The following is a 19,503-nucleotide window of genomic DNA, read 5'->3' as shown; positions in this document are numbered from 1 at the left end:
AAAGTAATTGAGTGCTGTGATAGTTTTGATCGGGTATAATGTATTTATTGATTTCATGTAAGAGAAAGCCCCCAAGTCATTTCTTCATGCAAAACAATCCAGTGTGTGTGTGTATCTCTATCAGATTGAGAGTATGAATTTTAGTTGCACATAAAAATGCTTATGCTCATCTGAACAACTGATTAAAAACATCTTAAAATGAATGTAAATGCTTTTCTTGAATAATCAGTAGGTATAATTTACCTAATGTGTCCTAAAATCTGTTGTATGCAATTTCTAACTTTTCCCTGTTTTGCTTTTTTCCCCAATCATTAAAATACATATGAAAAGTATGTTCCACAAGATTGCACTTACCCTCTTGCTGGTCCTCCCACAGAAACAACCTGCAGAGGAAATGGCCCTCTACCCCCTCGTCCACGTCTGCTTCCAGCCCAATGGCCGACTACAGTGCCGGCAATTTCAAGTTTCCCTCCCTGAGAAGGAATAGGTTGGACTCCTGCACATAAAAGCAAAACCAAACCTTGATCTTCACAATCATAACATTAAAGTTACAAATGAATGGAAAACTGGTTTGCCCAGATTTTATCACATATACAGTTTCCTTTTTTGATACTGGGAGATTATTTCTCATTTTGCGGTCTTTCAGAAGTATTATAAATCCAAGAGTCTTTCTTTCCCCCCCTTTTTTAAAAATAGATATGAATTCTGAAAAGAAAAATGATCTTACACAAGTACTTCAGTTTCAGTAATTGAAAATATACTTTAGATAAGCATTAAGAAACTGAAGTGAAATTTTACAAACTATCTGAAGATTATTTTTTTTCCTGCATTCCTAATAAAGAAGTAATTTTTGCAGGTTTAAAATCACTTTTTAGTGAACACCAAATACCAGCATAAGACACACAAATTATAATTGCTATAAACGACTCACTAGGCAGAATTATCTGTTGAATGTTATGCAGAATTATCTGCATAACGACACTAAGTTGTTATAAAAATACAATATTTAAACTGATCTGGGTGTAAAAGGTAGGTTTATCCTTTCCCTACCAAGAAAGCAGCTAAAATTGCAATTGTCTAAAATACAAATGTATCTTCTATTCAAGTTGCTCGTATCTTTACACCTGTGTTTTGCCCTCAAATCAACTCTGGGGCATAACACATTTCAAGAAATCTAGGTAAGTGCAACTGAGCCAGATGTTACTGGTAAGACCATCAGCACTGAAAAGGTTACAAAACACAGCATTTATGCAGCCGCAATTAGTCTTCAAACATTAATACACTAGGAACTAAACTACTGATTAAATTCAAAAAGGTTCATACTTTCCTGTACAAGTCTTTCAGCTTCAAATGCACATTGTTTACAGGGGCAAAGTTATACACACAACGAAGCATTAGAGGAATGTTTGCTCTTAGGATAAAAGCTCAGAGGCCAGAAAGAACAGCTAAATATATGGAAAAATTTTACCCTGAACAGGGGATTGGAATTAACAGGTTTCTACTGTCCCACCTCGTACAGGAGACAAGCAATGGCACACAGGTAGGTAAGTAAATCTCACGCCTGTGTCCACACTGACACTGATGACAGCAGAGAATGGGTTAGCAGTAACACCGCAGTCAGTCATTTCTACGTTGGGTTGCTTTTGCAAAAATCTCGACTGCCCCCATATTTAAAACAAATAACTGTTAATACAGTCAAGCAAAGTTCAGCTGGTGGCAGATTCCACCCTTGCACCTCGAAGCACAGGAGACAGACCGTCCCGTTAGGTTTTACGGCTACCCTGTGTTTGGAGGGGGGGTTCTAGGCATGAGAGGGGCTGGCGCTGAGGGGGCTTGTGGCAGGGACCTGGGGAGAGCAGAGAGGACAGCAGCCTGGGCAGGCTCTAGAGAGGGAGAGCTCAGACAGTTAGGGAGAAAGGGAGACCGGCAGTCAGTAGGAAAGCCTCAGACCAAACCATAAAGTGAAGGAAGCTGTTGCCAGAAGCTCTAAGAAAAGGGGTTTGGGTATAATTACCGCCCTGAAACTTGCTAGTCCTGTTGCTGTCATTGCCAGAGAAGGCTCCGGAGTGTCCTGCCGCTGCCGCCACCCGGAAGGCCCGGTAAGCGCCTGTGGCTACTGTTTCCCCATAAGGGCCTCCGAAGCCATAGACTCCTGTTAGACCCAGGGTAAAGAAAGACAGGGGAAAAGCTGTGAGGGGGCCAGGCATCCGGGAAGGCCCCTCGCAGAGACGCTGCTGCCTCCTTCCACCCTTCCCGAGTCAGCAGGGAGGGCCGTGCTCCTGCAGGCTGGGCTCCTGCAGACAACGCTGCATGGGAGCAAGCCACCGCCGCTGAGAAGCCCTGGCCAAGGCTGTCCTGCCGCCTGAGCGAGCACGGGGTCTCCTATCCAAATAGCAGGCCTTGAACCTGGGTTTGGAACGGGCATCCCGACTTCTATGGCATAATGAGCACTGTAAAGGCTTGCAACAATTTTTCGGCACTGAGCTCCAACGGCTACAGTTGTGGCACCCCAAGAGCATCTTACTCCCAATGTCCGGTATCAATATACCCACGGGTCTTGGTACCGGAGAGATTTGAGAAAGGGAATAATTCTAGAAACAGCCTGGAATGGTTGTATCGGTATGCAAACTCAAAGGTGCCAATGGTTAAATAACCGTAGCACAATCCAGAGGGGTGGGAGGGAGGAAAGGTTGTCTTCAACCCTGGCAGTTAAACTGTGTCCATTAATTTAGGCATTTTTAATATTTATAAATATAAACATTTTGAAGCAATGTACAGTGCAAATAAGAGCCTTTTCATATCATCCAGTGTGGATTCATTTCTCTTTTGTCTATTTCATACAACAGCAGTAAAAATATTTTGATCTGGCACAGTTACTAAAAATCCTGATGGAAATACGCAGCAATACAACACATTCCATATTGCTAGGCTATGGCTAATAAAAGTAACAACAAAATACAGTGATTGGCACGTGGCAACACATGCCAACCACTTGCTTTTATGTATTTTTCCTACAAAATTGAACAGACAAATCAGTTTGTAGTTTTGGGAATGTGAAAGAGAAGGCAACGCTTCACACCAACATGTTTTGCACCACTGTCCCATCACTTACCAGCAAAGCCTCTCCCCCTGCCCTGAGGTGGTGGGACTGGCCCAAAGTGTCGAGGATACATAGAAGCTGGATAGAAAGGCATGGCAGGTGGAGGTGGGAAAGGGAGAGGATGGTTCTGCCTGGAGAAATTTAATCCTTCTAGGATGCTCTGACGCATCTTTTCAACCTTGGCTGCCTGCTCAGCCTATGAATAGAGAAAAGGTCACAAAGAGATGTTAAAATTCTGATTTCAATTGTATAAAGCTAGATTTACACAACAACTTCAAAGAAGAAAGCAAAATAATAGAAGAGTAGATAACTACTGCAACCAACTTCCATAAAGCTAGCTAGAAAATTACAATAATCTGTCTTGTATACCTACTAATAGTTCAATGATACTTGAACTGTTCACAAGAAAATCTTTATGTATCGGCAGAGAGATGGGAGTCTAAATACCGAGACAGGTTAGAAGTTGATAACACAGAAAACAGTTTACAAGTTAAAAGGATTTTTCAGAAAGGAACCGAGAAACTTCTGTCTGCAGTCACCTGAACACTTAATGCAGCCCTTTAAACAGAATAAAACAGAATAATCATCATAAACCTGGACTGCAAAACAAAGTCTATGTAAACAGGCCAAAGCATGCCTGGAGGCTAACGAGCCTGAGAGGGACCACAGCCATCACCAATATTTCATCTATTATCAGTTTCCCTTGAGTGAGAAAGAAGAGGAGGTAAGCTTTTTTGTTAAGATTTCATACCTCCCAAGAAGTATATTAAGAAAAAAAAGTTTTGGTCATTCAGTAAACTGTTGATTTTTATCAGTTTCCCGTTTTTATGGTTAGATAATAACCTTGCATGATTTGGATACAACAAAAAACTAATTCATTTGTATTTTAAACGGTCGTAAGAAACGTGAAAAGATTTTGAGCTTAAGGACCATAAGAATGACTTCACAGTCTGTAAAATAAGTTAGATATCACAAAGTTTCTTTCACTGTAAAGCCACTGCAGCTTAGTCCCTTGTGAGCCTTGCTAGCTTGACCCAAAAAGACAGTACTTGAACAAATGACCAGGGAGAGTTTTCTACTCAGTTGTTCATTACATCACAACTGCATTCAAGATTCTGTTTACAGAGAGAAAAACAATGAAATTAAAATTTACGTGTTTACTGTTTCCAAATCTACCAAAATGCTATCTCAATCATCTATAACAGATAGGAGAGTAGACAGAGCTGAAAAATACCTATCAGCCATTCACCTCATATTTCTCTTTTAAAAGTAGAGATGATATGTGAAGTAAATGACTGATAAACCAACCACATCTAACACTTCTGAAAATCTGGCACACTTGATACTCTGTCACACTTCTGAAACTACACACCTGACCATCACAGAGGTCAATGAGCGGAACTTTCTCCCGGCTTGCTTTGATGAGCTTGGTCTGGAATAATTTTCCATCAAAATACATCCACGGACAGCAGTGCTCCCATGGAATTGGCTGTCCACAAGCATCGTTTGCAAAAAGCGCCATATCGACACCACTCATAAATAAAGCAGACAGCTGAATTCCTCGGGGATCGAGATTCTCAATCTGTTTAAAAAAAATTGTAAATTTAGTAAGGTAATAAAGAGATGTAATTAAAAATTATTCCAATAGTTACATTATTTTCAGAACTCTTGGAAACAGAGCGATTTTAAGAGGTTGTCCAGACTTTTCACATGTAATTGCCAGTTTGACAAGAAGAAAGCACCAGAATCTATCACCTCTCTATACAAAACTGCAATACTCAGGAAGGCTGTTGTTCCCATCCATCCACTGCAGAGGTGAGAGATAAAACAAAAAACCTCTATTTTCTCAACCACAAAGCACAAGAAATTATTTCTAATATTTCTAAATATATTTTAATGTTTTAACTCAATTCATTATCAAGAAGTCAGTAAGTTTTAAATAAAATACTAATCTTTACTTTGTGGCATGTATTGTCTAAAACATGTAAGATGCATACTTGAGCTGCATTAAAATAATTGATAAATATGCAGTACAGAGTTTTTCAAACAATGCTAAAGCATGTTATGGTAAGGAAAAGCTTTAAAGACACTTAGAGGAAATTAGCAGTAGAAAATTTAATTTAAAAAATTATTTCAAATAATCTTGTGCTTCTGAGGTATTTTGTAGAAAGTTTCAGGAATGAGCTCAATGTTAGCACTCAATTTTTCTTCCCGTGTATCACATTTTGCTTCCAACTCCTTTATAACGGATTTTCTATTAGCTTGATTCAAGATATTGCTGTTAGAATGCATCTCTTATTAATGAAGTAAAGTTTATGCATACACCAGCTTTATTTAGGATGCAGGATAGATACACAAAGGTAGAATTAAATAGTGAATAATAGCTGGTGGTGGAAGCAATGAAGGATTTGCTGGCAGTAAATACATTTTTAGCTCTGGCATAAGAAAATATCACTAAGAGTGTTCTCTAAAATACTTCTGAAAATATCACCCCTTTCTTGGGAACATTTTCAAGACCTTAGTATTAAATTTTAAAATTAAACTACATTACCTTCCTTATGCATAAGCAACCTTTAAGATCCAAAAGACTATCCAGATCGTTTTGCTGATATGCAGCTGGGTTCAAACTCAGCTGCTCTTTCTGCCTGACTTCAACAAAAAGAGAAGCAGCTGCTTCATATGAAGACAGTAACAACATTACATGAAATATTGCATCTTTCAGTTAATCAACATGTATTATGGAAATGATCCATATTACTCTTCATGTATGATTTAAAAATAAAACTTGGAGAACAATTTCTGTTAAACAAAAATATTGTATGCTGTTTATTGCTTGCTTTGTCTCTGCCTTTCGTGTTGGAAAAAGTATTTTCTCTGGGAATTCCTTTCTTAGATCCCCAAGACCAGCAATTTTCACAGTGGGGTTTCCTCCTCTTTGCATCAAATCTTAAGATAGAGGCAAGACTTCGACAACGCTTATAGATACCTTTGCCAAAATCTCTACCCCTAAATGTTATTTATTTATTGTGTTATTTTGAAAATGGACATTGAAGACTAAGTGGCTGATACACTGCTGTTCTTTGATGCATCCAGCCTTGCCTACAAAACTCATGTGAATTTCCACCGATACCCAGGAAAGCTTGGGGCAGATGTTTTGAACCATGCTCTCGTGGTTCTCATGAGACTTTAAAGGCTCTCCGCAATGCTCGGCCAGGCCCAATGCTTGTCACCTCAGATAACCTACGTACATTTCTTCTGAACGTATAGGATAACTCATTGTCAATTCATTCATTTCGCAGAGGTTGGCCTCATGCTTCCCAGAAGACAAAGTACTGCTCTTCATACAAAGCAGACAACTGTCATCTTTGGACCAGAATCTCCGGGGTTCTGAAAGACCCAGTAAGCACACAGGGCTTCCAGCATGAACTTCTAGTAAACACCTGGAAAAGGAGTTCCAGCAAACACCCAAATGATTCTCCTGACAGACAGGATCTACATTCAGGCTGCTTTTAGGGAATTAGCCACAATGAGTACTCCTCAAAAATGCTGTTCTCAGGAGTCTAATGCACTTATAATCCATGCCAGCAGCAATCCAATCCTAAGTGCTGAAGCAAACAAGCAGTCTTGCATGAACTCATCAGGTGTTCATTATAGCTGTCTTCATCCTGTGTTTCTTCAGATCTTTTTCGGCAACGAGGGAAAGGCCAAATAAACGTCTTCCTGTTGGATTTTATTTATTTATTTATTATTTTTGCTTTTGACATTCATTCTTTGGTATATGGGAAGAGGATTTTGTTTTTCTGTTAACTCTGCCATTACGACTGCTAACACGTGAATTCTCTACTTGCTGTGTGACAAGTTCAAATAGATTCTGAAGTGGATTCAGTTGTTTTCTTCCCCTTACACTTATTAGGAGTTCTATGGTTATGTGCTGAGTTTCCACAAGCAGATTGATTTGGTTTATAGGCTGAGACTGAGAAGCCCTTGCCAGGGTGCTACATGCAGGAATGCAACCCAGATTCTGCTCGTCACCCACAGAAGAGAAATAGTCACTTGCTGGCTTTGAGAATGGTCTTGCAGACCTGGTATTAGTGGCAAAATATTCCTCAGAAAAGCCTAATAGCTGTAATTACTGTTTCTTCTCAGAAAAACGGTGCTAGGATTGCTGCTTTTGTCTGTGCCCCTCTGTAGTGTGTACCTGTGAATATGAACAAACTTGGGAACCAAGTACCTTCTCCTTCCTGATTTAACTAAGGACAGCATGTTATCCAGGCACTGCTAGGAGCAGAACTGGTCAGTAGACTTTCCTGACTTGAGCCCTACAGTACCTAAAGACTATCTATCCAAAAGGACTTCTTCAACATGAAGTTGCATGATGAAGAGGCAATCAGCATCTCATCTCCTTTGCTATGTTGATCATCCATGCAGACAGGAGATAAGATGGATCACCTCCAGTTGTGCATGCCCTATACATCCTAATACCTCCCATAGCTTCCAGTTATCAAATACACTATTGGACTTAAGATACATTATGTAGAAAAAAGTATCTAAAATTATTTCCATTCAGAAAAATGTTTGCTTAAAAAAAATAAAAGAGGACTAAATTCTACTGTTTTATTCAGAGAACTTCATAGTAGGTTCTGAACAAATCTTGAAGAGCAAACAAGGTAAAAGCAAAACCCAAATCTTGTATATTTTAGCTCAAAGGCTACAAGAGGAAAGTTCACTGTGAGCATATGAAGGTTGAATGGAGAAATCCCCCAGAGTAAGACAATGTTGCACAGATTGATAGCCGTTCTGTATTTACAGTAAGGATACCACACTAAACAACTCTATCAATTAGCCAGCAGTATTTACTTCATATAATACTACTGTATTAGAAAAAAAATAGAAACTTTGAGATCTTAACTTTTAAAATCCTCAAAATAATTATTTCTACAATTTTGTGAGTATTAATAAACTTGTCCCTTTTTTTCTCCTGCATTTTTCCATTCAAGATTATGCAAATCTCCCTCCACTTCTACGCTTGGCTGCAAAAATATTTTGAATGCTGAATCATGAAAAAATACCCAGGTTAGTATTTAAAAACAGCTACACAAGGAGAAAGTCTTTTTTTTTTTTTTTTTAAGCTTTTCAGTGGAAGCAGATTTGTTTCAAACTTCCAAGAGACAATTACTTAAGAAATTGTGAGAAAAGGTTCTGCAGTATAGAGTATGTTTAAGATTTTAGTTACCTATCTAAGCAGTGAAAGAGAACTGATTATCAATCTTTGCAACACTTCAAAATACTAAGATTATTATTTTGGAAAGTATAGGTAATTATGCAAGGCTTTTAGTGAGACAGGCACATACACATCACCCACTACAGTTAACAATATGGTTCAGCTGGGAAAAAAATCTCTTAAATTATGAAAGTTATAGTTAAGAATTACCTTGAGTTCCTGAAGCTGATCAGGTTCATAGAGCTTTGGAGACAATGCTTGGGCAAGAAAAGCATCAAGTTCCTGGCGACGAAGTATACGAACCCCTGGCCACTGTACCATATACCTACAGCGAAAGCCCATAATTATTCAGAAGCTTCCTTTAATAGGTAGATCAAGAGGTATTTTATGTTATCAGCAGTCACCAGAATGGAACAACAAAAAAATCTTCTTTGCTGTCTAGACTTGAATAGTTAAAAAGGCCAAAACACTAAATAGATTTGAAGTTTAATTTTGTTTAAATTCATATGGAAGAGCTACTGGCTGGGAATCAGTTATGCAAACCCCGCTTCCAGTGAAGAATGGGAGGACATGCCGCCAAAATAGAATTTGAAACATAAGTGGATTCTGATACATCTAAAAATAAAATAATATAAAGATTAATGGTCTTTTTATAAAGACTAATGGTTAAAGGACTTTGTGAACATGTTTTCCAGATAACACATTACTCTAGCCCGTGAATTTTATGCGCATCATGCCTTAATGAACAACAATTTATATATGCCACATGTCACAGGAGAGAAACATGCTGTCCAAATGAAATGAGGAGCTCTGCTTTAAGATTCCATAGGGGCAGACTATTTTTTTGTATACTTACTATTCTATAAGGAAAAAAAGAAAGGAGTTTTAGTGTTCAAAAGGCAAGAAGAGGTTTAATAGAACTGAAAGCAAATTTACATTTATCGCTCTCAAAACTGGGTTAAAATTTTTCATGTGCAACATGCTAACCTTGAATTCTGCCATATTTGTAAGCTACTCATATTGAAATAATCACCCCTTCCCAAAAAGGTAAGCAGATCTCAATTCCTCCGTCAGTTTTCAATCTGAAAATTAAACAGGTAAGTATTTTGGACCTTGTGACTTCCTCTTTGAAAAGCTGAAGTATGCAATTAATACTTCCAACTGTTGGTTATCCATCGTCTCAACTAGATGAGCAATTCTAACACAGGGAATATAAAACATCACAGAGTATCATTCATGTGGACTTTGTATCCTGATAAGCTGCTGTGCAGCTGTTCTCCGAAGAACTCTCTTGCTTTACAACTTTACCAACACAGCCCTTGAGATCCCAAATGTTATTTTTTAGTGAGTTGAAGCCTAGATTATAGTAAAGGTAAACTAATTCAAATGCTACAGTGGCCTCTTTGCAACACAAGACTTTTTTTCCTCCTCCCTTCAGTCCTCTAGAGACTGAAGAAAGAAACGTTGAATATACAGCATGCTTCTAAGACACACAGCAGCAATGTTTCTAAAAACAAAACAAACCCCTTCTCCTACTGATGCTGCAAATATGAATTAACACTTTCTGTACTCATGGTTTAATACAAAGTTAAATACGTCAGAGAGATTACGCAGTAAAACCTTTCCTTCATTCTGTTTTACCTTAAGGTAACACTGACCTTAGTACACAACAGAGCACCATAAGATGAGTGGGCACATTAGTTGGATTGAGCATTGCTGGTGTATCTGATCTCATACAGGCCAAAAACGCCCTCATTCTTCGGTTCTTGTCTTCTACTGCTTTTCCCAGCCACAGCTTCTTCAGATTAGGACAGGTCCATTCCCTGAATGCAAGTGCTTCCACCAGCTCAGGGGTTTGTGGAGATTTTCCTTTGTAAGCAGCCCATTCTTTAATTATCACTGGTGAAACTACAAAATGGCAACAGTTGAAAGAAAACATTCTGAGTTAAAAAGCAGGGTATATTTAAAACTTTGTATGCAAGAGACTTTGATCCAAAAAGCATCACTTCAAGACTGCAATAGATACTAATGTTCTGGATTACATTGCCAAATTGGTAATTCAAAGTCTGTATGGACCATCTTTCAATTCTGATCACTTACAAATTAAGTGCATGCAACCAAGTGTACACTAGGAACCTTACATTAGTATTTTCAAGTTAATATACAACATAAAGGAACTACATATATTTTTCTAAAACAAACAGCATAATTTGAAAATGCTATTTTCCACTAAAATATCTGTGTCATTGATGAAAAACCTACAGTGATAAATAAAAATAGTACATAAATACAAATACATTCCAGTGTGGTCTATTAAGAACAATATGATCCTAGCGCTTTTACTCAGATCAGAGTCGAAACTTATGTTATACTTCTTTGTTGTTGTTCAACTACCACAATGGAATGACATCTCAAATATGGGTGGGTTTGGTGTTGGGTTTTTTTTGCCTAAAAATTTTACAAAATATTACTTAAGCCTTTCAATTTACTGCACTGCTTTCTATTCAGAGGTTAGTATTTTTGTGTCTGCTAAGCTCTCTTTCATCCACATCAAAACAAAGACTGTTCAACTCTATATTGCTGCTAAATCATCTCCCTTTTTGTGTTTGAAGGCGACCAAAACAGAACACAAGTTTTTTAAAAAAAAAAAAAAAGGAAAGTCAAGACTGAGAAATGATACCTTTGGCCTTGGAATGACCCCAAGTTTGACACAGCTCAAAATCTGTTTGCACCCTTCTTAACTCAGAGCCCAGTTATGCAGTGTGGAAAGATTCACGGAGCTTGTTAGTGCAGCTTCAGGTTACAGCCTGGAGAGATTCACTGCAGGAGCACAGACCTACTCTTTCTGCTAGAAATCTTTCTGTTACACATCGAGAAGAGAGTACTACTGGTGCCAGGATAGCCCTTAGAGCTACAAAGCCTCCTTCAGCAATCAGACATCAGCCTTACAAGTAATTTTATAATTAGGGGCAGGCAAACCATGGCAGAGGTGATGACTGGGATTAAAGAAAGAACCTCCAGAACAGCCCAAGGCACTCACATGCTTTTCTGGAATAAAACTAGTCTAGCATTATAGCTACATTTCACAGAGCTCAGGGTAAGTTTTACAAAGATAACATGCAGCAATGAAAATAAATATTCTGATATATTTAGTTGGTAGCCTCACTACAAAATCATGTTCTATTTTGGTTGCTACCGGTTTTTATATGCCACCAAGCTATAGAAGATGGGCTCTAACAGCCAGCAGAGCCACTCTGTTATTTGTGCATAGAAGTTTTCACTTCTTGTTTAGGCCTGGCACAGTAAACATGAACAAATAAAAGGATGTATTTTATGTAGGCCTTCAAAGACTTGTTTAGTTGCTTTAGGTCTTAGAAGCAAGAGATACTTTGGGACCAAAACTTCTTAGCTCTCTCAGCAAACAGACAGGAAACACACTGAGGCTACTATGCAGAACAGTTTAATCTGTTAGCAGTAAAAAAAACCCAAACTGTTGACAATTGACATAAAATAGTTCTTTGTGTTTTGGAGTTCTTTTTTTCTTTCGTACAACCTCCTTTTGACAATAGAGGTGATACTCCTAGCCACACTCAGTTCCTCGGTTTGGATGCCCCTCCAGAGGCAAGCAGATGCAAACTCTATGTGCCCATCACATTTAAGCACCCCCAGATGACCACTTCCTCAGCTTCTACACCTCCTGTAACAGCAGACAACAGCAAGGAAACAGAGCTGTACACAACACAAACGTTTCTTCCACATATATTTCACATATAAAGACCTCAAGCTTAGAAGAAGCTTGTCTGTGTTTTCTATCTGCAATCCTATGTTTCAACATTCAAATTTGGTTCAAAGCTTTTAATCTGGGGATGACCGACGACCCTATGAGGTTAAGGCCACAGGAAGAGTACCTCAGTTTGCTCTCAAAACATTTTGTCTTCAATAAGATGCTACCTGTAGAAGTCACACTGGAGATCCACCCTGGCTTCAAAATTTTGCAAAGTAATGGTTATTATGGGAAAGGTAACCATGCTTCTTGCAGAATGGTTTAATATGAAGGTCACTCTAGCAGACTGGCAAACAGTATCCTCTCTGCATGATGGGGATGAGGAATTACAGCTGTATCATTTGACAAGTAACTGTAGCACTGTTCACCCAAATTTAGCATTTAACATAACAGACGAATTGAGGACTTGTCCACATCCTCTTATTTCTCCAGGGCATTTCTTACACCTTTGACAACTCTGTACTGGGACTGCTGCCAAAAACAGTCTTCCTCAGCTGCTGAGGATCTCTGTCCTCAGAGGAACATTCTGTGTTTTCCTCCCAGGACTTCCACTTGGAGATAAGCAATGTCACCCTTGAAGACTACATTAGCTACAATGAACACTCAGGACCAGTGTGTTCAGCCACAACATCACAGTGCTAATTATACTGTTTTTCATACTAAACTTCCTCCTGCTGCTGATCAGCAGATCTGAGTACTCAAAGTAGCCTAAGCAACTGCACAATATATTGACATCTGCTTTGAACATTACCCTCACGACACTTTAAGGTCAATCCAAGTAAAAAAGGTCAGCGTCAATCTGCATTAGGGCAACCTGCTTGATAAACATGTGAATGCTGTTACAGGCTCTAAAGTCATTAGCAACGGCATCCTGCACACTCAAGCTGTCTGTTAGAGCCCTTGTTGCTCACTACAGCTCAGGTGGTTTTAGTATTCTCTTTGCATTTTTTTCATGAACTGAATGTGAGGTGGGAGGTACCCAATATGACTAGAAGATGAGCTAGCTAATGCAGATTAATCAGGCCTCATTTTTAACCTTATAATCTTTACCGACAGCACAGCTTGAGCTAAGCATGCTTGATTTTGCAAAAGGGCTACTGCCCAAGATATGGCTTTCCTTTTGGCAGAAACAGCACCAGCTGAATACATCCTTGATGGAGAACAGTACATCACAAGGTGGCTAGGCTTAAAATAACAAACCTTTGGATCCAACCAGGAGTTATAACAGCTTGTACAAGTGTGCATTTTTCCACAAAGTGGAAAGGGCAGATGGTTTCATCTACACATATGTATTTTTCAGAACATGGGGAATAACCTCTTTCAGAGCTTGAAAAGAAGAGTCAGTCAGACACTCGGTTTCCATCTCCTCAGAAGGAAGGGCAGCTCAGCCAATGCTGTGCCCTTGGCAGCAAAAGCACAATCAAGAACTTTGTGATTCAGCTTTTCATATCCTCTGGGAGCAGACATGAGGACATGTACAGCAAAGGCATTACTTAGCAGACAATTATCACTGAAGAACCTGACTGACTACCTCTTCCGACAGATCTGTTGTTTTTCATTGGCTTTTCAACTACATAAAAATAATAATAATTTAAAAGACAGGAAGTCATCCATTTTATGAAAGACCCATTATCCTGCTGTCTATATATTTAGTAGTAATACTGATGTGTCAGTTTATTATGTATTTCTCATAGCCTCCTATAACCCTTGCATGCAACATACTTGCAAATTATTCATGTACAATTATTATGTTGCCAGCATTGTGGTTTGTACAACAAAGATGACAGGATTTTACATATTAATATATTCATTACCTCTCTACATAAGTCTTAAGGACAATATACATCTCTTTAGAAATTAATTTCTTAATTCTCTTAACATCTCTTAATTCTTAAATTTCCTCTTAATGGTCTTAATTACTGTGTTTCGTAACTTACTCATTTTTGAGAGCAGCAAAAAATTAAGACACTGAAGGAGAATCAGCATCACTAATTCATTACAGCTTGGGTCCTCAGAAAAGTTAGCAAGGGCTAATATGTGTGACTAATCGATCTGAGAAATCTGCTCTTGTCGCTTAAGACACTATTCTCTCCTTCCGTCTTGCATAGCCTGTCGAATTCTTGCTACTTTGTAAGACAGGTGACCAAAATAAATGTGTTCCTGCAACATAGCCCTTTCAAACCACATGCTTGCATCTTAGCTCGAATCCATCTTTCCTAGCATGTTTAGCTTTGAGAAGCAACTAACTTTTGGGCAGACGTTCAAAAATTTTTTTTTATTTTTTTAAGAGCGTGGTCAGTCCTAAGATAGAAGTAGGTCAGTAGCTGAATGTGTCCTGCAGCAAGATTTGCCGGAGCTCCTGTAACTAAATCAAGTCAGCAGTAGCATTCTTAGCCTCCATTGAGAATAAACCTCTGAAAAGCAGTATAAATGAAGAGAAAATAGAGATTATATAGGTTTCCCCACTAGCTGACAGAGAACATTCTAGGTTTACAAGATAAAAACATTCAGAAAACTGAAGCAGACCTTCAGCACTCAGCTACTTCACCCCTACAAACACTGTAGTACACTTTTAAGGACAGAAGTCTAATGAGGATAAATGAATACTGCAAATAACATCACTATTTTAATTCTGAAATAACCTTGTAACCTGAAATACTATGTTGTGTGAGTTTAAAGAATTAAGAAGTTTGTGACAATACGTGTGCTGAGATATTATTCAAGCAGGGTAAATACTAATTCCCACAAAATAACTGCCTAAGATAAACAGTTTTCCAAACATCATTGGAAGATTATCACCTTCACTACAAATGTACAGAAACATTTCATAATTAAAAATGGAAAGAGAAAAGGGAATGAACAGAAAGTTTACAACTGATTATTATTTTTATCCTTTTACACCTGAAGACTGTGAATGATGCTTTCATACATTCTAAATATGATTCTTAAATTTAGTCTACTGACAGCAGACTCCTATGTATAAATACTGCTGCTGCTGCTTCTGCCATTCACTTAATGCTTTAGCATTCCTTTAACCTTTGTAAGATGCTACTGTAAAGTTCACTCATTTCCTTGTATGCATTTCATTACAAGAAAAACACTCTAGAATGAGGAGGTTGAATTTTCTGGAATGACAGTAATTCCTTGAAGCAGAAGACTTAAAAAGACAACTTCCAGATTAATATGAAGATTAACATTCATCCCTCTGAACTAGCAAAAGGAACTTTTGACAAGTCTGTTTGCAAAATTTTAGTCTGTCTTCACCCAGGTCTACCTTTACTTATATTACACCTGACTTCTGCAGGTTTTAAACCAAGTTTTTATATGCCAATACCTGAAAGATACTAGAGACTTGCAAATTTCACTGAAGTACATTTAATTATACATTTGGGAAGACAGGGTAAGTTAACATGCACACCTCATTTTTGAAAAAAAGTATGCACATTTGTATGCATATGCACAGAATAGAAGTTTCCTATAATCAAGTTCTACCATATACTTTGAAAATTACATCACAAACTGACATTACTTGCTGCAAGCCTGATAGCCGCTTGAGCATAGTTTTTAAAAAAGAAACCCCAGAGCTTGCTTAGAAATGGTTAACATTCATAGTTCTTAAACTACTATAGGAAATAAAATTTCAAATTAACATCTTTTTCTATTATCCATGGGATCAAATAAGCCATAAATTCCTCCTGTGTTAGCTACACCGATTAAATCTTAGCAACTACCCTCATTCAAATCACAGTACAAATGGATATGAAAACATAGCAAAAGGAAGAGAAATAAAGAATGGCTTCTACAGTACATACATTCTGGTGGAAGTCTGTTCTTTCTAAAAGCAAGTCTTTCAGTTTTCTTTCTGCTTTCTGCCAAACTAAACAGGACTCCGTAAACATACTGACGAACTGGCCTATAAAGGAGAGCAGCAGGAGGCAGGTCTTTGTTGGCTTCATCTTCTATAGAAACAGCAATTTTGATTTCACCCTTCGGCATGAAAGAAAGCAGAAAAATACGACATGTTATAGTGAACAGAAAGCATTTAGGTATGCATGGTAACTCAGTCCAGAGCTAATATACATCTCATCTAGTCAAGAAAAATGTTATTCACCAGTAATGTGGATCTTAGGTATGTGAAGGTAACACCAGAGGAGGATTACCCTACAGACTACTTGCTTTCTTCCAATATGTCTCCAGGCTCTGATTATCCCTGTTGCTCTCCTCTCTCTCTTCTCCATCACACACTTCTTTTTTTTGTCTGGACTATCTGCAGGTGAGGATTACCTAAATATTCATCTTCAAATATGGATACTTTGAAGAGTGATATAGTAGACACAGAAATACAGTAATGCACTTTTAGATAGTCAAAGCACATTTGAAGCTGATCTAGATTTCAGATGGTTATTTTAAAAAAATATTCATGCTGTCTGAAAACACCAGTCTGACTTTTTGGTGCAAGGATTTGAAATAGTGTTGGGAACTAACTATAAGAAACAACATTATGAGAAGACCTGGTCAAAAAATCATAACTGGGTATTACATAAGCAAGGTTGGTTTTGAAAGTATATAAATAAAGCTTTAGCATTTTGTACTTTTTCAGAAAAAAGCATGAAAGAACCTTCCAACATTCTCTCTCAAAACAGCAGCAACATGCTATATTTTCTGAGTCTGCACATCCAACCACGTTAAGATTTTCTTGGAAAACAACTGACTTCACTGCATTGCTCCCAAACATCAGCCTTTATTTTCAACACTGACAAGCAAGTGCTCTGTTCTGCTTTTACTTAAAAAAAAAACCCTTTAAACTGTCCCAGCAATGAATACTGTAAGTGACATCTTGGAGTGATTACATTAGGATATTGTCAGGTTTAACTCGGACAATGCTACTTTAGGTATAAGGTATGTCTAAAAGGTCTCTCTCTCTACACAACAGCAACATAACCTAGAACACCTCTATGTGCCAACTTCTAAAGAATCCCATAATTATACAACAAGATCTGTCAGTGTATCCATGATATACTTCAGCTCCCCTGTCCATGCTTGTTCAAAAGCATTTCAGATAGTGGGGAAAGAAAAAGTCTTAAGTACTACTAATTTATTTTTTATGCACCCATCTCTAGACTGACCTTTTTTTTCTGTTGGGAGAGGATTTCTCAAATGCAGGCATTTAATTCGTTTCCTCCCATTGTGAGATACAATACACCAAGTTGGGCAGGAGTGTTGGTCTGCTTGAGGGTAGGAAGGCTCTACAGAGGGATCTGGACAGGCTGGATTGACGGGCCGAGGCCAATTGTATGAGGTTCAACAAGGCCCAGTGCTGGGTCTTGCACTTGGGTCACAACAACCCCATGCAGCGCTACAGGCTTGGGGAAGAGTGGCTGGAAAGCTGCACGGCACAAAAGGACCTGGGGGTGTTGGTCAACAGCTGGCCGAATATGAGCCACCAGTGTGCCCAGGTGGGCAAGAAGGCCAACGGCATCCTGGCTTGTATCAGAGCTAGTGTGGCCAGCAGGACTAGGGCAGTGATCATCCCCCTGTACTCGGCGCTGGTGAGGTCGCACCTCGAGTCCTGTGTTCAGTTTTGGGCCCCTCACTACAGGAAAGAATTGAGGTGCTGGAGCATGTCCAGAGAAGGGCAAGGAAGCTGGTGAAGGGTCTAAAGAACAAGTCCTGTGAGGAGCGGCTGAGGGAACTGGGGTTGTTCAGCCCGGAGAAAAGGAGGCTGAGGGGACACCTTATCGCTCTCTACAACTACCTGAAAGGAGGGTGTAGTGAGGGGAGGGTCAGTCTCTTCTCCCAAGTAACAAGTGATAGGACAAGAAGAAACGGCTTCAAGTTGTGCCAGGGGAGGTTTAGGTTGGGTATTAGGAAAAATTTCTTCACTGAAAGGGTTATCAAGCAACTGGAACAGGCTGCTCAGGAAAGTGATTGAGTCACCATCCCTGGAGGTATTTAAAAGATGTGTAGATGTGGTGCTTAGGGACATGGCTTAGTGGTGGACTTGGCAGTGTTGGGTTTACAGTTGGACCCGATGATCCTAAGGGTCTTTTCCAACCTAAATGATTCTATGATTAAACATCAAGTACTATTTAAATGTACTAAGAATATTTGGCTATGCAAAATGTGAAACAGAACTGACATCAGTGGTCTTCATACACCTTTTGATTCTCCTCCACTTTTCTTTGATAAGGAAGAGAAGTGTAAGAACACAGCAGCCAGTACAAGTTATGGTGCAAAATAAACGCATGGGAAATAGAAAATCCAAACCCCAACCCTGATCCAGAAACTTTTCTTTTTATGCATTTCAGATCCTGCCTATGGATCTGAAGCAGATTTTCAAGATGAATATAAGTTAACAGGAATGTGGACCGTGCCATTTTGCTAGATGCTGTACCAATATGTACACTGAATGGGCTTGATGTACAAGAACCAGTACTAACCATTTTGAACTCTAAAGGGGAATATTAAAGTCGTCTTGTTCTGGGACTCATCTGTTTGCATTTAGAAGGAACAACAAACTTAGGTCTTTTGAAACTAGATTAAGTCAAATACAGAGTTGTGCAGCAACACCACTAGTCTGGCTCTGGTTCAACACAAAGCAGACTTCAGCAGCTTCCCAACACACTGAAACAGGTTATCGCTGCTTAGTTCTGTAAGAAGCTCTCCCCTGCTTTTCAAGGTGTCCTTATGTGGACATTTAGGTAGATTTTTTTTACCGGATACATTGAGCAGACAAAGAGTCCTAGGCTGTGTGAAAATGCTTGCAGCTTACCTGGCATCTGAAAGCTAGCACATAAAATAGCCAAACAAAAAAAAAAACCCCAAGCCATCAGAAATGTTCTGCCAAACTAAAATGAACAAAAGTTCAGAACATCATGGAGTTAATCTATAATTACATTTTAGGATTATACAAAGGGGATTTCTTATAGCTGCTATGTTTCTATCAGGGCTAGCTACCAGGGATGGGAGGGATCGGACTGTGGGGGAAAACAATCTAAGTATTTTTGAACACTGAAAATAGAATAGACTTGGCACAGACACCAAAGCACATATGCAGGAGTTTTTAAATGGAAATGGACTCTACACAAAAACAGACACACATATATATACACACACAGACACACATGCAGAGATATAAAAATATCTACATATATTCAGGAAAAATGATTAATTTTGTAAGCAAACACTTCTAATTACAGTCTTCTCCTGTCTATTGGAACAATATACCAGACCAGATGAGCGGTTAGAAAACAGGGGAAAAAAATTGTTAGAAGCACTAAAAATGGACTAAAACTCAAAGCATTAAAAAGGATGTAAATTTATCATTTTTAGTCAGAAATGCAAGTGCAATTATCTTTACAGAATTGTTATTTCAGAGTACATAATTTTTAACTATCA

At 38.6% G+C, this 19,503-nt stretch overlaps 1 protein-coding gene across 9 annotated transcripts in view; it reads right to left on the bottom strand.

The window, feature by feature from the left end:
- Positions 1-19,503, bottom strand: part of FAM120A (family with sequence similarity 120A) — a 49,515-nt gene that overhangs the window by 8,223 nt on the left and 21,789 nt on the right. For 5 of the 9 annotated variants that reach the window (XM_010584396.1, XM_010584397.1, XM_010584402.1 and 2 more), the window contains 7 exons: positions 15,918-16,092; positions 9,980-10,229; positions 8,532-8,646; positions 4,473-4,682; positions 3,113-3,296; positions 2,015-2,161; positions 355-496 (listed from right to left, as the gene is read on the bottom strand). In XM_010584396.1, coding sequence (XP_010582698.1) covers positions 355-496; positions 2,015-2,161; positions 3,113-3,296; positions 4,473-4,682; positions 8,532-8,646; positions 9,980-10,229; positions 15,918-16,092 — 1,223 coding nt within the window. Of the gene's footprint in view, positions 1-354; positions 497-1,510; positions 2,162-3,112; positions 3,297-4,472; positions 4,683-8,531; positions 8,647-9,979; positions 10,230-15,917; positions 16,093-19,503 lie in introns of those variants that run through there. The other 4 variants (XM_010584398.1, XM_010584399.1, XR_775429.1 and 1 more) reach the window with 3 other exon arrangements.

This window comes from Haliaeetus leucocephalus, unplaced genomic scaffold (genome assembly GCF_000737465.1).
Source record: "Haliaeetus leucocephalus isolate CR32 unplaced genomic scaffold, Haliaeetus_leucocephalus-4.0 Scaffold984, whole genome shotgun sequence".
In the NCBI taxonomy this organism is placed as follows: domain Eukaryota; kingdom Metazoa; phylum Chordata; class Aves; order Accipitriformes; family Accipitridae; genus Haliaeetus; species Haliaeetus leucocephalus.
This window is presented reverse-complemented; position numbering and strand designations above follow the sequence as displayed.